Below are 20,546 nucleotides of genomic sequence, written 5' to 3' on the forward strand. Positions count from 1 at the left end.
ACCTGAGTCTGTGATGAGAAGTCGAAGACGTCTGGCTCCAGTTTCTGTGGTAAGTCAAATATAGTGTTTTATTTATGTTTTAAATACAATACATGGTTAGTAGTGATCAGCAGGTATCGGTGTCTCTGTACCTGGCTTGTTAGCTTAGCTCCGCTAGCCTGCAGGCAAGATACCAGCAGTAATGCGATGCTAACGGGAGCGACGGGAGTTAATAAACCGACATGAACCGACATGAACCGACATGAACCGGTCCACCCAGCAGAGGGAAGCGTTATGAATCTTTTAAACTGAAGGAGACTGTGTCTGGAGAACAAGCTCGTTAGATATCTAATGTTATGTAAAGTTGTTTTTTTCGCCAAACCTATTTGACTTGACTACGTTATTGTTAGTAACTTCAGTATTAATATCATATTAAATTATTGCTCCCGAAATAACGATAAAACTGGTTGAGCTGAACTTTGTTGGTAAAGTAACGTTGAATTTACATAGTTTAATAAAATGACCACATCTTGTTTGTTGCTGGTCTCCTCAGATCGATGGAACAGCGACATCTTTAGTTCCTGATGATACGCAGGCGTAGAACCAGGCGTCATTAACGTGGCGTTTCTGATCATTTCATTTCATTCAGTAACCCGGTTGCTGCATGTGTGTTAGCGTGTATGTAGCGTGTTGCTCTGCACACGGAGCTGCTCTCAGCTGTCTCACAGTGGATCTTGTGTTTTGATGGATATTCTCGGGGCCACAGGGGCCCCACAGCAGCATCTGGGGACTGAATGAAGGGACCAACGCCAAGCACTCGTCTCTGCTTTGTGCGGGGACAAAGGACGAGGGTGTGACCTCACACACACACAGTCGGATATCAGTGACACTTGGTGCATTGACAGCAGTGTTGTCATGGTTCCAGTCATCAAGTGGTTTCCCCAAACTGAGGCCTCCAGGGGCCCTGAGGGGGCCGCAGGTCCTCACCACAGTTTGGTCTGAAAGTCTCCACAACAACAATCACCATCACCATCATCGTGGTGTCTCCCAGCAGGCCGTTCAGCTGATGGATCGTCTCCCCCCTGATGGAGGGTAAATTAAATGAAGTGTTTGTTGGTGACGGGGGGGCTGAGCAGACTCTGAGCTAAACGGACACTAATCAGATTTGATCTCAGCTCAAATGTAGTTTCAGCAGCAGGAGGTCATTTGCAGGTCCGTCAGGCTCCGCCCAGTCACTGTGTCCACGTTACATGTTCTAGGGGACATGTGAGGGGACGTGTGAGGGGACATGTGAGGGGACGTGTGAGGGGACATGTGAGGGGACGTGTGAGGGGATGTGTGAGGGGCGTGTGAGGGCGTGTTCACACCACCGACGACACGTCTCCACTTCCTTGGAGATGATTTGGGGTCACTTGAGATGCCGTCGTGTCGTCCATCTTTATTTACAGTCTGTGGTAGAAGATCTCTGAGCCTCACGTGGACTCGTCTCTTCAAGTCACGGAGGAACACGCCACCTTGTGGTGGCTCTGTGTTCGTCCTGCGGTGTCGGACCCTGAGACCACAGCTTCTCCCGAGGAGGAAGCAGCTGCAGCGGCCCCACCTGAGTCCATGGGCCCCGCCCGTCTGCCCACAGTGCCAGGACAAGGACCCCAGTCAGCGGGGACAGGAAACAGACCCCACCCCCCACCTCCTCCTGAGTTCCCATGAGGAGGTGCAGCGCTCATTTTGTTGCTCGGCATCTCCCTTCAAAACCCAACACAGCCCCCCCACAGAATCTTGAATCTCAAATCACACAACTGGGGAAAGTTCCCTTTTCACTGGGATTCAATTTATTCCAGCAAAGATTCATTCATGAAAGTATTTTTTCTTCAGATGAAGTCACTGATCAATCGTTTTCTGTGAATCTTCAAAGTGTCGAGAGCATGAATGATAATTTTCATGTTTCTACCCAAACACAGTGGAACCTGTTTGTGAGTCTGTTGCTGCAGGAGGTGTCGCAGTTTCCTGCTATTTATGGATGATCTGCACTTCCTGTTTCCTGCTGCGGCTCAGCCTCTGAAAAAAGGGGGGGAGGGGTTCAAACTTTTCAATCTAAAAGTTTTAATGTAGAAAATCTGGTTCAGTGTCGTTTGACAAACTGTGAAACGCGGAGGAATCTTTCTCCAAAGTTTGAATGGAATCAAACCAGCCCTGGCACTTTTAACCAGGTTGAGTTGTTTATTAAACATCAAACTGGAAGTTTGTCATTAGATTTAAACTGACGTCTCGTCAGAAGATTAAAAAGACTCATTGACGTCCACTTAGAGAGCAGCTGGAGTTCCTCCGGACTTTAATCAAATTCTTTTCAATTCCACTCTGATAAATTCCTTCAATATGTCGGCCTCACGTCTGGGGGAGGGGTCGAGGGGCTTTGTCTGTGAAGAATAGGAGGGGTCGCCGATGGTGGGGGGGGGCCTGCGAGCCGGCAGATGTCCAATAGGACGAAGATGAGACAAAGGTGGACGACAGAGTTTTCTCCTTTCAGACTGAGCGCCTCAGTTCTCTGGATCTTCTCTGGAGGATCAGACTCAGTTTCTCCTCCTCCTGAGCTCCTGTATAAAGTCTAGATCCAGGAGCAGTGTGAACACAGCAGAGGATCCTCCACTGATTCACTGAGTGGGGGAGGAGCTTCTAACACGGGACACAAACATGAAGAAACTAAAACAAATCTCTCTGGTGAAGAAGTGCTGACACACGATGAAGACACAGACGAGGATGTGAAGAGAGTTTGTGGTGATCAGAGCTGAAGGTGTCAGGTGATGTCAACATGATCACATGACCTCTGCAGCAGAGGTCACACGTCACTTCCTGTCTCTGTCTCTGCACCCGGCTGCCCCCCCCCTCTCACCTGAACCAGGAGGAGGATCTGATGCTGTGAACGAGTCTGTGCAGAAAACCTGCTGCTGTGTTGTTCAGCTGTGAAACTCTAACTCTGGAGAAGCTCTGGAGACGATTCTCTGGATTGACCTGCTGGCCTGAAACCAGCTTCAGTGAAACAGGTCAAAGGTACATTGTGTTACTCCCCCACACACACACACCTCCCCCACACACACCCCCATTCCTCAGCTCTGACCTGTGGGACAGGATGGCGCGCCGCGCTCTCTCTTAAAAACCCTCCAGTCTTTGAGTGAACTTTGACCTCTCAGGAAATGAGTGCTCGCCTCAGCCTCTGAGCTCCACACGGTTCTGGAGACGACGTCTGGATTCGTAATTATTTGTGATCATGTTCAACATATTATGGTTTTTAGTAAAACTACAAGGAAAGAGTTGAGGTCATGATCTGATCACAGGTTCTGGAAAAGTTCTGGAATGAAACATCAGGACAGAAACTTCACTCACAGGGTCGGGGATCATTCAACTCAACTAGAACAAGTTGTTGAATGTTCCTGAACAAACATCTGGACTCAGACTCGTCTCATCATGTCCCAACATTATTACTGATATCAAGCTTCTGGGACACGTCTCTTCGTCAAAGCAAAAACCTGTGATTGGACATTTTCTTAAAATAGCTCCAGTCCAATGATGCTGGATTTAAGAAAAGAGAAAAAACAAAGAGAAAATTGTTCAGAATCCACGAAAACCAAAACAAACAGAAACCAGAGTGAAGTTTGGTTTAAGAAAAAAAACTTCAGCAGAGACGTCATGGAAGAGGCTTTAGGGGAAGTGGGGGGCTACAAAGGGAGGGTCTGTGTGCTGAAGCCCCTCCCTCCCTCTGTTCTCCCCCAACAGATGAGCTGGTGTGAAGAGAGGGGGGCGAGCGCCATAGACAAACACTGGAGGAGAGAGAGAGGGAGCAGCTGGAGGCACAGAGAGGATCAGAGGGAGAGAGAGAGGGAGAGAGAGAGGGAGCAGGACGGACCGAAGACACAAACACAAGAAGGTAAAACTTCTCTTCATATTCCATTTTTATTTTTCTGACTGAATTAGAGTAAAGTTGAATAAAAGCTGCTTCATGTGATGATTTCCTGCGGCGGCTCAGTCCACTCAGGACTTTTCATCTGATGTGTTCATGTGTGTGTACTGCAGTAGCTGTAGCAGTATTAATACTAGTACTAACAATAGCAGCTGTTGTAGTAACTAGGTAAAGTACTTTTTAAACTCTGGCCTCTTAAGTGTAAAGACGTACGTTACTACAGGAATAAATGAGACTAGACGGACTGGGACTTTGTTGTTGTTTTTGTTGCCATCCTTAAAGTTGACACACCAACCAAGTGGGGCCCCCGGCTGTCAGGGGCACCTCAGGCCGTCTGGTTTCAATCATTTTATTTTATTTTACTTTTTAAATTAACATCAAACAGTAAAAAATTCGACCCTCTGTTTGGAAATGACGGAAAACTGGTTGCCATGGAAATGGGTCTGCAGATAGGTGAGCTCGGTTTAAAGTTTAAACACGTCGTCCAGCAAAACTCATAATTGATTAGTTTAAACTTTAAACGAAAGCAACAGGATTCATACACAGAGAGGGGGAGGAACGGGGGGTCAGACGGGGGGTCAGTGGGGGCTCACTGATCACTTTTGCCCTGAGGCCTTCTGACAGGTTGGTCCAGCCCTGGCGGTAGAACTGATCGTGACCATCGAGGTTGTTGTCGTAACATTTTTATGCGTTAAAGTGAGTTTATTTATGTTTTTTTCTTTGTCTGTCTCTGGCTCCAGGTCGTGATGGGAAACACAGACAGTCACACCAGCTTCGTCTCTGCCGCCAAACCCTCCTGCTCGCTCAGGTCCTCGTCCAGGAAGGAGGAGGCGCCGTCAGCTCGCAGCTGGTGGAGGAGCAGCCATGGCGGCTGTAGGAGCCGTGGGAGGAGCTGTCAGAACCAGAACTCCTCCTGGCGTTACGAACATGGACCCAGAGGAGGCTCCAGGCTGAGAGCTGCGTCTCCTCAGAGGCACAGCAGGGGGGGCTGCAGGAGTCAGTTTGGATACCCGGAGAACGGCGGAGAGGGTAACGGAATCAGTGGCGAGCGGACGTCTCTGGAGAGTGGCGGCAGCCCCAAAGTGCTGCTCAGCAAAGATGGCAGCATGAGGGTGGAGTTCACCAACAGCAGGGTCAACGCCATGGAGCCGCAGGGGTTAACCGGCATCCCCGCCATCTCCACCACAGCTGCCTCCTCAGTTGCCGAACCCCTCCTCCGCACCAGTAAGGGCAGCTCGCTCAGCTCTGACGGCTCCTGGTACGACTCGCCATGGGGGGGCAGTGCTGAGCTGGCGGACAATGTGTTTGTTTGCGGGCAGATCGTGGATAACACCACCTACTCCTCTACCCGCACAGAAGTGTCCTCCGCCGGTGTCTTCAACACCTTCTTCTCGGCTCAGGTAGAGGACGTCTCACCTGGATTTAACTCCACCCTCCTCTTCCCCGCCGCAGGTTACAACACCTGCTCCTCTCGCCAGACAGAGGACAGCGGCATCGGTGACTCAGTGATCCTGCAGCCGGACCTGAGAGACTTCAGCCTGGTTTCATCCCCGGCTGCGTCACTGGACAGCGTTTACAGCAGCCACAACACGCTGCCTGCCTTCCCCACGGCACCAGACCCCCCACGGACCGCCTCCTCCTCGACGCTGCTGGATGACATCATTCAGGAGGAGGAGGGTGCAGGTGGGGGGGTGGAGCAGCGGTTCTCCTCCCTCACGCTGCCTTGCCGCAGGGCCGAGTCCATCAGCACCGCCCCTGCCACCGGGAACAATCGCAAAGATTTCCTGAAGAGCAGAATCAGACAACTGAGCGACTGGACAGGAAGTCTGAGCAGGAAGAAGAGACGGATCCAGGTAAGAACTTTAAAAACAAAGGATGGATTGTAAAAACACATTTGTTAATGTCATAATTACAAAATATTTCTTTGTTTTAAGAGTTTTATAAAACTGTTTGAATATGCTAATTCGGTATAAGCTCATTAAAATGTACTAATTAACAAAAAGACCAGAAAAGTAAAGGTAAAATAAAGTTAAACAAGTTTAAACACATTAAAATAAATTCAAATAAAGTTCATTAAAGTACTGTTCCACCTAAATGAATCCAAGCAGAACCACTGGTGCTTTTATTCTGAAACACCTCACTCATCTCATGCAGGAAGTATTGAAGCTTCCTGTCAAAAAATGGTCGCTCAACAAGTTAGCTTTAAGAAGTTAGCTGTTAGCATATATATATTTTTAAATATATCTGAAACATTTTGTGTGATTCTCGTCAGGAGCCCAGTGATGTTTTCATCAACGGGCTGAACTGTGAGCTGGTCGGTCGCAGCGCGGCATCGACCTCCGACCTCCTCCACCCTCACTGTGGCTCCAGAGGCCTGAACCACATCAGCGACGCCCAGCGACAGAACATCTATGAGAACTTCATGCAGGAGCTGGAGACGAGCTGCAGCGGTGCAGCCGACCAGGCGGAGCTGTCGGAGGAAGAAGAGGAGCAGGAGGATGAGCAGGAGGAGGAGGACATGGATGGAGGGCTAGAGTTGGGAGGAATAGAGCAGCTGGACGTCTTGTTCGAGAAGGAGCAGGGCGTGGTGCGACGGGCTGGATGGCTTTTCTTCAAAGCTCTCATTACTGTCAACAAGGACGGGAAGCTGGAGCTGGTCGCACGCCGCAGGTGGAGGCATTACTGGGTCACACTGAAAGGTACGCCCGCTACCTCCATGACCAACGACTTGAAGACCAATGACCTGAAGACCAATGACCTGAAGACCAATGACCTGACGACCAATGACCTGAGGACCAATGACCTGAAGACCAACGACCTGAAGACCAACGACCTGTTAAGACCAATGACCTGAAGACCAATGACCTGAAGACCAATGACCTGACGACCAATGACCTGAAGACCAATGACCTGAAGACCAATGACCTGATGACCAATGACTTGAAGACCAATGACCTGAAGACCAATGACCGGAAGACCAATGACCTGAAGACCAATGACCTGAAGACCAATGACCTGAAGACCAATGACCTGAAGACCAATGACCTGAAGACCAATGACTTGAAGACCAATGACCTGAAGACCAATGACCTGAAGACCAATGACCTGAAGACCAATGACTTGAAGACCAATGACCTGAAGACCAATGACCTGAAGACCAATGACCTGACGACCAATGACCTGAAGACCAATGACCTGAAGACCAATGACCTGAAGACCAATGACCTGAAGACCAATGACCTGAAGACCAATGACCTGACGACCAATGACCTGACGACCAATGACTTGAAGACCAATGACCTGAAGACCAATGACCTGAAGACCAATGACCTGAAGACCAATGACCTGAAGACCAACGACCTGAAGACCAATGACCTGACGACCAATGACCTGAAGACCAATGACCTGAAGACCAATGACCTGAAGACCAACGACCTGAAGACCAATGACCTGAAGGCCAACGACCTGAAGACCAATGACCTGAAGACCAACGACCTGACGGCCAATGACCTGAAGACCAACGACCTGAAGACCAATGACCTGAAGACCAACGACCTGACGACCAATGACTTGATGTATTAACAACAGGAAGCTGTCACATGGTAAAGAACCACATGTCCATCCATGACATCAAACCCTCTCTGCTCAGGTTGCACTCTGCTGCTTCATGAGACGTACGGGAGGAGCGGCGGTACCGAGCGGGACCTTTCTCCTCGTTACGCTCTGCTGGCCGACGACAGCATCGTCCAGGCCGTCCCCGAACATCCCAAGAAGGAACACGTCTTCTGTCTCAGCAACTCGTATGGAGACGTTTACCTGTTCCAGGTGAGGGAACCTGGTTTTACTCCAGCGCAGATCTCAGCAGACGTTTCCCGTCTTTAACGCTCGTTAGTGAGGAGAGTTCATGACCTCGTAACTGTGAGCTTCACATTTTTCATGGTGACGTTTGAAGATGAATAATTTCTGATGTTCACTGAGAAGCTTCTTGATGATGTTGTGAACTATAAGTTCTTTATGTTTGTTGACTGGAGAGATCAAGTGAGGATTCAGTGGGTGTGTCCAGGTGCAAATACGAGGTTGTGCAGCTATAAATGTTGATGCTGCAAAGAATTGTGGGACGGCATTTTCTCCTTTCCTTTCAAAAAAGAATTTTAATCTGGATGAACAGAAACTGAGACTTGAGGAAACGATGACGCAGACGTTCTCTTCCTGATTGGTTCTTATCAGTCACATGACTCGACACTTCCTGTCAGTAACTGTTCCAGCTCGTCGTATTTGAACTTAAAGATAAACTAATTGTGTTTTGACTCTTCCAGGCGACCAACCAGACGGAGCTGGAGAACTGGGTGACCTCCATCCACTCTGCCGGCGCCTCCCTGCTGGCGAGGCGTCAGGGGAAGGAGGACACGCTGCGCCTCCTGCGGTGCCGGAGCCGCTCGCTGCTGCACAAGATCGACATGGACGGAAAGATGAAGAAGATGGCGGAGCTGCAGCTGTCCGTCATCAAGGAGCAGAAGAACAGGAAGGCCGTGGAGAGCCAGGTCAGTGCCGGCAGGAGTCCGACGCCAACATCTTACATCGACAGTCGACCAGAGCGTCTTTCCTCCGTGTGAAGTTACAGCTCAGTCACTTCCAGGGTCCAACACTTGGAGGCGCTGCTCCAACACTAAATAGCCCAGTTCACCCACCAGCATGGGGCTGAACAACTTAACGTAAAGAGTCGAATGATTCGGAAACAATTTAAATCTCTTCTCTGACATAAATGTTTCCAGTTACGTGCACACGCATCGATGCTACGCTCGTTTTTTGAGGTTAATCAGGATGTCCAGTTATTTTCGCCTCCTGTTCAGCTTGCGTTAAATATACAAAGTGACCAACGACGATCTGCAGAAGTAATAGATTACATATGAGTTACTGGCAGACACACAATCAATGATCATATCGCACTTTTCAGATCAAGCAGTGGGAGCAGAACCTGGAAAAACTGAACCTGGATCTGTTCAGGCTCAAGTGCTACCTCTCCAGTCTGCAGGGCGACGAGCTCCCGAACCCAAAGAGCCTCCTCGCCATCGCCAGCCGGCCCTCCAAGAGCCTGCTGGGACGCCTTGGAGTTTTCTCCGTGTCCTCGTTCCACGCCCTGGTGAGAAATGTGGTTGGTTCTGTGTCAGAAGAATTCAGGGGAGCTTGAATACGATGTGTCATCTCGCCACCGGACGAGTAAAGACACGACCTCTGTGTGTTTGTGATGCATCGCTCCTCTTCCTCCTCAGGTGTGCAGCAGAGACGAGGTGACGTTACGACGGCGTTGTCGGTCTCTGTCGGGGGGAAACAACCGGTGGAGGGGGCTGCCGTCCTCTCTGAAGGCTCTGGACGGGCTGAACAGAAGCAGCAGTCCCTCAACGTCCCAGGTAATAGACCGCACCGCCAGCCTGTCAAGCACAAAGGAAACAAAACAAAAACATCACACACACTCGTGAATACAGTTACATTATAATTACGTTAAATCATTTGAATCATGGTTCCATCAACACGTTCACTCGCCTGGAGCCCTCAAACTCCCTGGAACCGCCCCTGGTCGGTGTTGATGAAGATGATGAAGATGACGAAGTGTTTACTCGGTGGTCCTCAGACTCCAGTCTGACTGCAGCTCCTTCACAAACCTGTAATTTCAGCTCAGTCCATCATTTGGTCTCATTTTGGTTTGGACCCGGGACAGATTTTTAGTTTTTAATGAAGTTTAAATGTAGAGTGTGAGGACGTATTTTTAGTTTGGTCCTGAACGTCTCTGACTCTGTGTCTGAGGTTTCTGCTTCTGCTCCGAGGTTCACTCTCTCACTCTCTCACTCTCTCACTCTCTCACTTTCTCTTTTACTCCTCTCTCTGGGCCAGAGGGGCGGGGTTAACAGGCGAGGGGCGGAGTTAACAGGCCGGTCTCTTTACCTGTGACTTCGTCTGTGGAAGATTTAAAAAAAAAAACTCACAAAAAGAAATAAATTGAAATACAAAACTGTCAAAATCTCATCTTTACGCATTTCACTCCGACTGTAGAGAACATGATGAAATCAGATCATCTGTCGCCCTTTGACCTCGGAGGAGAACCCGTCTGCTGGACGCACAGCTGTTCCAGAGGGGGTTGAGGATTAAAAGCTTCAATAGCCTTTTATTTCCCAGAATTCCTTTGTCCCTTAGTGTTAATCCACAGAGGCAGAAAATGACCCTCCCACCTCCTGCGGTCACATGACCCCTCCTCCTTTCTTCTGCTCCTCTTTTACCCTCCCTCCCTCCCTCCCTTCCTTCCTTCCTTCCTTCCTCTCAACATGATGCCTCCTCGCTCCGTCTCCTCTGTCCTGCTGCTTCATCTGACTTTCATTCACATCTTTTCTCTCTGTCCTCTGTCCTCCGTCCTCCGTCCTCTGTCCTCTGTTCTTTCTCTTTTCTCTTTTCTTGTCTCCCTCTTTAAGTCGGAATCTTCACTTTCATCTTGTTTTAACGATCGGACGCTAACGAAGCTCCTGTTGCTTAGAAACAGAACCTGCGTGTGTTTCATCTATAAAACAAACTCAAACGTGATTTAGATTTTTTTAAATAAAAAAACAAAATTAGTTTTAGTATTAGTTTTGACTTTAGAATAAATGTGACATAAAGAACAAACTGTTTCCTCTTCAGAGACTGGACTGTGAGTACAAACAGGGGGAGGTGCTGCCCTCTGCAGGACGTCCTGCAGCTGTACAGGTGTGTTCACTGACCTGCTCAACTTGAACTGATCACTAATATTAGTTATTAATAATCATCATCATTTAGAAAAATAATACATATCATTATTTATTATATAATAAACGTGTGTTTTATTTCTTATGTTTTAAACATAAAGTTTGACTCAAATGTGAGTGAATGAATCTGTGATAAGTGATGAAGACGACTTGTCTCTGTCTCCAGATGTGTGATGAAGGTTCCGTCCTCGGCAGCTTCTCGCTGCACATCTGTCGAGGCGACGCTGGACGAGACTTCGGTGAGAGAAACACTAGCTTTCCTTTCTTCTCGTCATGTTGAAGTTCTGATACGTTGGAATATCCTCGTTAACGTCCTGTTCCCTCGTGACCCGTCAGGCTTTGTGGTCACGGGACACTTGGACGGCGCCGGGAAGAGTCACGTGCACGTCAGCGAGGTGGATCCGCTGGGACTCTCCGCCAGAGAAGGTTCGACATCTGGGTCTCGTGTCTCTGATTTGCATTTGAAGGGGGTTCTGGGAAATTTACAGATTGTGCGATTTCTGATCCGTTCTGAAAACAAAGATGTGATGAATTAGTGTGGATTTGTTGTCCAGCAGGGGGCAGTCACGAGCCTCCAGCTCTGGTTTACGGCCTCCATCTTTAATTCAAGTAAAGAATCACAGTGGTTTGGTCTGTGGAGGATCCGGAGCTCGTGTTTCATGCTTCGGTTTCTTCTTGTCTCAACTGTAATGATCCCGATTGACACTTCCACCTCCTGTTTCCCATCAGGCCTCAGGGCCGGAGACGAGGTGCTGGCGGTGAACGGGGCGTCTGTGTCCGGACTAGACCTGGACCTGATGCAGAGTCTCTTCAGCCACCAGAAGCTCCAGCTGCTGCTGAGGAGAGACGAGTCACCTGAGGGGGAACCCGCCGCCGCGTGGCCTGAACCCGGTGAACCTGCAGGCCCCTGGGAGCCCGCGGCCCCTGACCTCCACACCTGGACCACAGGTACGACGAACACAGACTGATTTTTCTTTTAATGCAGCTTTTCAAAACAAACCAGTAAAATCTTTCCTCTGGTATTTTATTTATATCTGAATTATATTTGTGTAAATGGTTGCGACCCTTTCACAGATGTTTTGTCTCCAGGCGCCGTCCTTCCTCCCGTGTTTGATGACGCTGACCCGACAGGACAAGTGAGTCAAGTTTTCCTCGATACTCTGTAGAGGCGCACTTCTGCCTCTTGTGGCCGATATGGGTATTACAACAGTAAAATCCTGGTTGTACTTGAGAAAGATCTAAACTCAAATCGATCACCACGTCTTTTTCTCCTGTCTCTCCGAGCTTCCGTACAGGAGTTTGTAAAGTCTATATAAAAACATATAAAGCAGATGTTACTGTCTTTCCTCCGCACGCCCGTCTGCAGGAATCCTCTCCCACAATCCTCTGCTCCTCCTTCCTGATGCTCAGACACCCTCAGTGTCACATGACTTAATCCGGGCTTACACCTCCAGGAGTGTGTGGAGTGTTTGTGTAAAGTCGGAGCAGGATTAATGGCTTCCACCCGTACCACCACAGAGAACTCGTAGATGTTGTTCCTGACCAGCGGCTGCAGGAGGCGACCTCTGACCCCAGCCGGGGCGACCCCGTCGTCCCACTCCCTCGCCATGGGAGCTCTGTGCTGGGTGCTGCCGCAGGAGGAGGATGTGGAGGAGCAGGAGGATGGAGGGGAGGGGCTCCGCGGGGTGACGGCCTGCTGCCTGAGCTGCCGGCGTCCGGCCGACGGCCTCGTGCTGCTGGTAAACAGAGTCAGAGCGATGCTGGAGGTTGTTGTTCAGCAGACGTCAGCGCTGCTGCTTCAGGCTGCGATGAACACGTTACTTTCATCATGTGATGGTGGAGAAACATTTCACTTGGTTTCTTTCTGTTCATGTTGACGTATTTATTAAATCATTCAATCTAAACTCTGGAGCTGTGAATCTGAAGCACCGCGTCCTCAGAGCTTCTGATGAATGTGGCGACTGTTGGGACCTCAGAACGCTGTGTTCACGCCACGATTCCTGTTTCCTGTTCGCTCAGGTTCTTTTTGGGTTTAACTGGAATCTGAAACGTTGCTAATCACAGATTTTTAATATGTGCTCCCGACAGAACATGGAGCGGGTTTATTCTCTGTACCAGACCTTCCCAGAAGGCCGAGCTGCAGACGCCGATGTTCCCAAGAACCCATACAGCAGAGAGGTCACCCTGCAGCCGGCGAGCCCCGCCCACCTGAGCGTGTGCCAGCATCTGTGTAAAGTCATCCAGGAGCTGGTCGACACCGAGAAGTCCTACGTCAAGGTCAGTCACATGATGTATAAACTCTGCTGTGGAAAGATCAGTGTCACGTCAGGAACATGTCAGGAACATGGCAGGAACACGGCAGGAACACGGCAGGAACCTGTCAAGAACATGTCAAGAACCGCGTCAGGAACACGTCAGGAACACGTCAGGAACATGTCAAGAACACGTCAAGAACACGTCAGGAACCGCCAGGAACACGTCAAGAACACGTCAAGAACACGCAGAACATGTCAAGAAATGGGAACATGCAGGAACACGTCAGAACATGTCAGAACCCGGAACCTCAGGAACCGTCAGAACACGTCAGAACCTCAGAACACGGCAGGAACACGTCAGGAACACGCAGAACCGCCAGAACCGCCAAGAACACGTCAGGAACACGCAGGAACACGTCAAGAACACGTCAGGAACACGTCAAGAACACAAGAACACGTCAGGAACACGTCAGAACACGTCAAGAACACGTCAGGAACACGTCAGGAACACGTCAGAAACGCCGGGAACACGTCAAGAACACGTCAAGAACACGTCAGGAACACGTCAAGAACACGTCAGGAACACGTCAGGAACACGTCAAGAACACGTCAGGAACACGTCAGAACACGTCGGAACACGTCAGGAACACGTCAAGAACACGTCAAGAACACGTCAGGAACATGTCAAGAACACGTCAGGAACACGTCAGGAGCTTTAGACTTAACAGTTTCAGAAACAATGGTTTTATATTCACTATTTATCATAATATATAAACTTACATCATTTTATGTCAAATGTCAAGTTCTGAAATTGAACTTTATCAAAGTGGAAAGTAAAATGAAACTTTTCATCACATTCAGGTGTAAAAACATAATGTTTGTTCATGTTTCTTTGAAATGTTGATATTTGAACTATTACCCGGTTCGTTCACTCAGGTGAAATAAGAAACGAGGTATTTGATTTAATGTGGTTGACGTGTGTCCTTCAGGATCTGGTCTGTCTGTTGGACGTCTACCTGACGCCGCTGCAGACGGAGACTTTCCTCAGCAAAGCAGAGGTACGTAAAAACCACTGACCGTCTGTGAACGGCCGTGGGGTTGTCTTGACGACGGTGTCTGTGTCCGTCAGATGGAGGCGCTGTTCGGGAGCCTGCCTCAGATGTTGGACTTTCAGAGAGTTTTCCTTCAGACTCTGGAGGAGAAAATCTCCTCGTGTCCGAACCTGAGTCACCTGGAAACACCTGAACAGTTCAAGGTAACGACTTCCTGCTCCTCCTTTCCCCACGTTATTATTTTAATAATTGTTTTTGTAGCTTTGACTTTTTATTAATAAACCTTTTTGTAAATGTGTTTTATTATTTTAAATTAAAACCTCATTATTATTCACATCATTTATTTATTTACATCATTTAATTTCTATTTTGTTTTACTATTTATTTTTAACTTCCTTTCTTAAATGTGTTTTATTATTTAAACTGTTATTAAGATTTTATTTTGTAAAATAAAACATATTATTCATAAATGGTGAAAGTTTATCATTATTACTTTTAAATTGATGTTTAAGTTCATTGATAGTTATTGATCAGACGTTTGACGTCTCTCTCAGAAACTCCTCTTCTCGTTGGGAGGATCTTTTCTTTATTACGCCGACCACTTCAAACTCTACAGCGGCTTCTGTGCCAATCACATCAAAGTACAGAAGGTTCTGGAACGAGGTGACAACCAATCACAGCACTTCAATGAACTTCATTAACTTTGTTCATCAGACACATCCAAGTTACTGATGTACTGTGTGTGTGTGTGTGTGTGTGTGTGTGTGTGTGTGTGTGTGTGTGTGTGTGTGTGTGTGTGTGTGTGTGTGTGTGTGTGTGTGTGTGTGTGTGTGTGTGTGTGTGTGTGTCTCCAGCGAAAACAGACAGAGCCTTCAAACACTTCTTAGAGACGAGGAATCCGACCAATCAGCACTCTTCCTGTCTGGAGTCGTACCTGATCAAACCTGTTCAAAGGGTCCTGAAGTATCCACTGCTGCTCCGAGAGCTGGTGACCCTCACCCCCCCCGAGAGCCCCGAGCACACACACCTGACAGGTACACACACCTGAGAGGTACACACACACCTGACAGGTACACACACCTGACAGGTACACACACACCTGACAGGTACACACACCTGAGAGGTACACACACACCTGAGAGGTACACACACACACACACACACACACGTGTGTGACTGTCAGACAGTCAGTAACTGTAGTGTCTCCTGTCGTCCAATCAGAGGCTCTGAGGGCGATGGAGAAGGTGGCGAGTCACATTAACGAGATGCAGAAGATCTACGAGGACTACGGCTGCGTGTTCGATCAGCTGACTGCGGAACAGGGCGGAGCCGACACACAGGTGATGAAATGTCACATGATCACATGTTTACCTTGGTGATGAGTTCAAATGTGAAAGAAGCTGAAGGTTCGTGTGTCGCAGGTGACGGACGTGTCTATGGGAGAGTTTCTGATCCACTCAGCCGTCGTCTGGTTGAATCCTCTTCCCTGTGTGGGTCGAGTGAGGAGAGACCCACAACTCACACTGTTCGGTGAGCACAACACAACACAACACACTGACAACACAACACAACACACTGATCACACAACTACAACACAACAAACTAAACAATGGTTCCTCTTGGACTAAACTTTGAGGAAGTGAAAAGTCTGAATGTCTGAAACAAACAAGTTGTGAGTCCCTCAGTTTGATTGTGTGACGTGTTTCTCTTGGTCAGTGTTCAGACGAGCCGTCATCCTGGTTTATCGAGACAACAACAAACTCAAGAAGAGGACGGTGAGTCCAGTGTGTTGCATTTAGTGACACCTAGTGGTCAGGTTGTATGTTACAACAAACTGAACCCCCCTCCCATTTCTAAACATGAAGGAAAATGTACGGTGGCCTTCAGGGGACATGAAACACGAAGGGTCACGTGTCATTTAAATCGTCATCCAGTAAAACTCATCACACATTGTTCTATTCATTCTGAACTATTATAATAGAATTGAATTCATACTAATTCACAGTAAAATGCAGCAGTGAGGATGATTTTGTTTCTTAAGAAAGAAACTAGAAAACGTCGGGTCCATTAATCCTGAGAAGATTCAGGAACAAGGAGAATTTCATCTTCTGACCAAAGAGCTGAGAACTTCTCCCGATGGCTTCAGGTCTGTTTCAGGATCCAGTTTGGTTCAGAACCAACAAACATTCAGAAGAAGAAAACTGATCCAGTTCATCCTGAACAGCTCAAACTATGAAAACCGGTTCTGAAGGTTTCAGAGTCGCTCGTATTTACTTTTAAACTTGAACCTGTTTCAGATGAAAAGTCCCGACATGATGAGAAAGAGCTTTAGTGTTGAGGTGATTTTAAACCAATGACAACATGAAGGTGACCCACTGAACTTTAACAGTGTCTCAGTTTGTGATCGACTCAAGACGACGGAGCAGAAACTTTAACTCTGCTTTATTCACTTTGGACAGATGAGCTCCCGCTCAGCTGATCTGGACCCCTTCAGGTTCCGCTGGTTAATCCCAGTGTCAGCGGTTCAGGTCAGACCAGCCAACATCACAGGTCAGTGGACTCCCTCTGTGTGTGCGTCCTCCAGCAGGTGGCGCTGTGCTGCAGCTGACAGACTGTGGTGTGTTTTCAGGCTCAGAGAACCCGTGTGTGTGGGAGCTGGTTCACAGCAGGTCGGAGGTGGAGGGACGACCGGAGACCGTGTTTCAGCTCTGCAGCAGGTAAACAGCTGACGCCAACATTGAAAACATTTGAAAGTGTGTCCTGCAGCTCTGAGATCAGATCTGACCTCTTGTTGTTTCAGTGGTTTGGAGACAAAGGCGAGCGTCCTGCGAGCTCTGTCCTCCCTCCTCAAAGAGCGGGGGCCGGCCGGCTCGCTGAGGAGGTCCAGGCTGTCGACGGCTGAGAGGAGCAGCTCCTGGAGGAGGAGGCAGCAGAGGAGTCGTGCCGACGCCCAGAGGACGACTCAGCATCGGCAGCCGGAGGAGAGCAGGTTCATCCTGGGAGAAACCTGCTCGGAGCCGCCGCTGCCCAGCCACGCCTCGGCCGACTCTGCGGGGAAGAGGACCAGACTCTTCTCGCTGACCAGCGAGCTGGAGGCTCAGCTGCAGAGGCTGAACTTCACGGAGGAGGCGGAGCAGCGAGCGACGACTTCCAGTGGCGACCGGAGGACCGCAGAGAAGAGGCGGAGCTCCAGTCTGCAGCGACGCCCCGGAGGAGACGTGTTGGACCTGTTGGAGAGGGACTTCAGTGTTCACAGCATGGCGTCCATGATCAACGAAGACTGTTTCTACGACTTTCAGACATCTGCTGTTCCCACACTACAGGGCTAAAGCTGAACGCTCCCGTCAGGGAGACCAAACTAAACTGAGTCACGTCGTCCTCAACCAATCACACTGAAGGTCTCACACAGAGCATCTGATTGGCCGGGACAAACACCTGCATCTGGAAAAAGCGGAGCCGACAGAGGTGATGAAGAACTCAACATCATTTCAGAGACCAAACATTTTCCAGATCAACTGAACAGAATCATTTAACGATGGAGGAATATTTACATTTTTATCAGGAGTCAGTTTTTAAAAATCTCTCTGTGTAGATTTAACTGATTTTAAAATGTTTTCTCCGACTGATGGATCCAAAAACATTTCTGAAGGATTCGTGTTCAGGACGAATGTTGGACTCTTTATTTTTCTGTTCCTGTTTCTCTCTGTACAGTTTATTTTTTCTCTTGTAGTTTTCCTTGAATCTGAATCTCTGGAGCTGCTGGATCGGAGTCTTTGTAAATCTGAATTATTGTATTTATATATTTTGTGTTTCAGTTTTGTGGCTGCGGATCCAGAAACCACAGGTATTTGGTAATTTATTTTCTTAAATATTTGTGTAAATCTTTTTGTCGACTTGATGAAGTCCAATAAATGAAAAAATATGTAATTAAAAAAGGTTAATTGATCTAAACGTTATGTTTTTGTCTGGATCTCGATGTGAATTGAATCACAAACAAACATACGTCTGTTTTTGAACTGCATTCAGAAAGTAGTTAGCCTAGCTTAGCATCAAGTGAAAACTACCTTTAGTTGGAACGTCCCCTGACACCTCTAAATCCAAGATGGCTGCTCCGCACTGTCATAACCGTTGTTGTTTATTAGTTTATAACTTCTGTCTCATTAAATCAGTCGTACACAACATCGTGTTCACAACATCTAATGTTATCAATCTGTAAAATAAAGACGGACGACATGACAGCTCCCAAAACTGAAGCCAAATCATCTGGATCGCCCCCTGGTGGCTGGCTGCAGTATAGGTCATAAACCCTCCTGCTCCATGTTAGCAGATGGGACATGGACCAAACTAAATAACCATAGTAAACATTAAATAAATATTTGTAAAGATGTTTCTGTCAGTTCAGCTCGTTCTTCTCTCTCCGATGTTTGTTCAAGTGTTTCTGATCAGTTTGGTTTGAATCAGTTATTTGATGATATAAAAACATGAGACGTGATGATTGACAGCTGAGACTGACTCCTGATTGGTCGAGTGCTTGTGTGGGCGGGGCCTTGATACCACGGCTCCACCCCACGATCACTGACTGCACAGACTCTGACTGTAATGACGTCATCACCACAAGGTGGCAGCGTTCACAGATATTTAGGCTTCATTTCTGGAAGTGGAGACGTGTTGTCATCTTTATTTATGATCTTCTCTGTGTGTGTGTCTGTGTGTGAGTGTGTGTGTTTGTGTGTGTATTTCTGTGTGTGTGTGTGTGTGTTTGTGTGTGTGTTTGTCTTTCTCTGTGTGTGTGTGTGTGTGTCTGTGTGTGTGTCTGTGTGTTTTTCTTTCTGTGTGTGTGTGTGTGTGTGTGTGTGTGTGTTTGTGTGTGTATTTCTGTGTGTGTGTTTGTGTGTGTATTTCTGTGTGTGTGTGTGTGTGTCTGTGTGTTTTTTCTTTCTGTGTGTGTGTGTGTTTTTCTTTCTCTGTGTGTGTGTCTGTGTGTGTGTGTGTGTCCATGTGTGTGTCCACTCTAACCGTAGATCACATCGCTCTCTGCTGGTGAGTTTAACATTTTCTAGTTTCTCTTTGTGTATTTACATATTTAAACTCTCAGATCTTTTAAAAGCACAAAAGGCTGAATTCAGTTGTGACTCTAAATAATAATATTGATAATGAATAGAGACAGATCCTGAATATTCAGATAATATAAGTTACTGTAATAAACTGTAGTTTAGTGTCAGTTGTGTGTCACAGCTGAACAACGTAAGGACACAAAGAGACATTAAACAGAAATGATTCAAAATTATATTAAACGTTAAATCATTTTATGACCTAACAATTCAAATATTAACCTTGAGAATTTATTCTTGTAAACTTTAAATCCACAGCGATCGTTAGAAGGGAGCTCGAGTTCAGCCAAAACTATTTTTAAGTTTTAAATTTAAATTAATGTTCCTCTTGGTTTATCTCCTCGTGTTAAAATCAGAACAGAAAAAATAAGTCACAGATCAAAAAACGAAAAAATAGAAACACTGAATACAGACCTCAATGTGTGTGTGTGTGTGTGTGTGTGTGTGTGTGTGTGTGTGTGTGTGTGTGTGTGTGTGTGTGTGTGTGTGTGTGTGTGTGTGTGTGTGTGTGTGTGTGTGTGTGTGTGTGTGTGTGTGTGTGTGTGTGTGTGTGTTCAGCTGAGATAAAGCACTTCATTTAAATCCCGTCTCAGCTGATTGATGTTAACAGTCTCGGGGGATTTTTCTGCCAAATGAGCTTTGATTCAAAACCATTATATTTGAGTCTTTGGGGTCAAAGGTCGAAGTGTTTGCTTTAATGTGAAGCTCGTTTCTGACTCCGTGGATTAAAGAGCCAAGAATCTATATAAAATACACAGTCACTGATCATCTTTATATACAGTATATATATATATATATAATATAATATATATATATATCATATTTATTATTATTGTTATTACTTCCTGTCATTGGTCAGTTAAGGACACAAACAAGTACATGACAAATACAAATCTGGATCTAGTGAATTTAAATGTTTCATAATAAAACTGTTGAAGTGAGAAATGTTCTTGTTTTTAATAAGTTAACATAGAAAACTAAACTAACAGATTAAATATTAAAAACAAGAGACGTGACAGAGCTGACATTTAATACAAGTAAATAAATGAAGGAGAACTTAATCAGACATTTCAAAGTGGTTCCTCTCAGTGGATCAGTGCCGGTGAAACATCCGGAGATAAGCCGACAAAATAATATTTATCATTTACAACTTTTTCTGAAAGCTGTGCTTTGATTTCCACGTCTCCTGAGAAAGTCTTCGTTCAGTTTTCTGTCGTGTGTTTGATTCCACCGCAGTGCAGAACCTCCCTCAGACATCTGCCCACTTTAAACGCTCTCTCCTGGTTTCGAATCCACGATGACGTCACCGCTGCGTCTCTGGTGGGAAACGTGTCCGCTGTGTTTTTATTTGTTGTTTTGACATCAACACAACAACATGAATTACGACGTCCACAGGGTTTAAAATGTGGCGTTTTCCCACAGACGAG

The 20,546-nt window shown here is 47.1% G+C and overlaps 1 protein-coding gene across 2 annotated transcripts; it reads left to right on the forward strand.

The window, feature by feature from the left end:
* Nucleotides 1-3,841: 3,841 nt before the first annotated feature.
* LOC118099679 (rho guanine nucleotide exchange factor TIAM2) lies at nucleotides 3,842-17,953 on the forward strand. Of its 2 annotated transcripts, none has more exons than XM_035144382.2 (23): nucleotides 3,842-3,898; nucleotides 4,672-5,784; nucleotides 6,204-6,630; nucleotides 7,581-7,756; nucleotides 8,248-8,472; nucleotides 8,886-9,071; nucleotides 9,202-9,339; nucleotides 10,598-10,663; nucleotides 10,868-10,940; nucleotides 11,038-11,127; nucleotides 11,431-11,649; nucleotides 11,776-11,837; nucleotides 12,790-12,978; nucleotides 13,946-14,014; nucleotides 14,086-14,211; nucleotides 14,563-14,671; nucleotides 14,863-15,042; nucleotides 15,230-15,348; nucleotides 15,430-15,538; nucleotides 15,725-15,783; nucleotides 16,468-16,558; nucleotides 16,638-16,725; nucleotides 16,809-17,953. In XM_035144382.2, exons 2-23 carry the CDS (start codon nucleotides 4,678-4,680, stop codon nucleotides 17,335-17,337), a joined length of 4,437 nt encoding a protein of 1,478 aa, XP_035000273.2. In that variant the 5' UTR covers nucleotides 3,842-3,898; nucleotides 4,672-4,677; the 3' UTR covers nucleotides 17,338-17,953. The 2 variants fall into 2 exon arrangements, with proteins under 2 accessions (XP_035000273.2, XP_035000274.2); XM_035144383.2 differs by having other exon boundaries at nucleotides 11,791-11,837.
* Nucleotides 17,954-20,546: the final 2,593 nt, after the last annotated feature.

Source organism: Hippoglossus stenolepis, chromosome 20 (assembly GCF_022539355.2).
Source record: "Hippoglossus stenolepis isolate QCI-W04-F060 chromosome 20, HSTE1.2, whole genome shotgun sequence".
Lineage (NCBI taxonomy): Eukaryota > Metazoa > Chordata > Actinopteri > Pleuronectiformes > Pleuronectidae > Hippoglossus > Hippoglossus stenolepis.

Coding starts and splice junctions, on each gene's coding strand:
- LOC118099679 (XM_035144382.2), top strand. CDS start 4,678: ATGGGAAACACAGACAGTCACACCAGCTTCGTCTCTGCCGCCAAACCC. Junction 11,128..11,430: donor GGGACTCTCCGCCAGAGAAG/GTTCGACATCTG, acceptor GTTTCCCATCAG/GCCTCAGGGCCGGAGACGAG. Junction 15,539..15,724: donor CCCACAACTCACACTGTTCG/GTGAGCACAACA, acceptor TCTCTTGGTCAG/TGTTCAGACGAGCCGTCATC.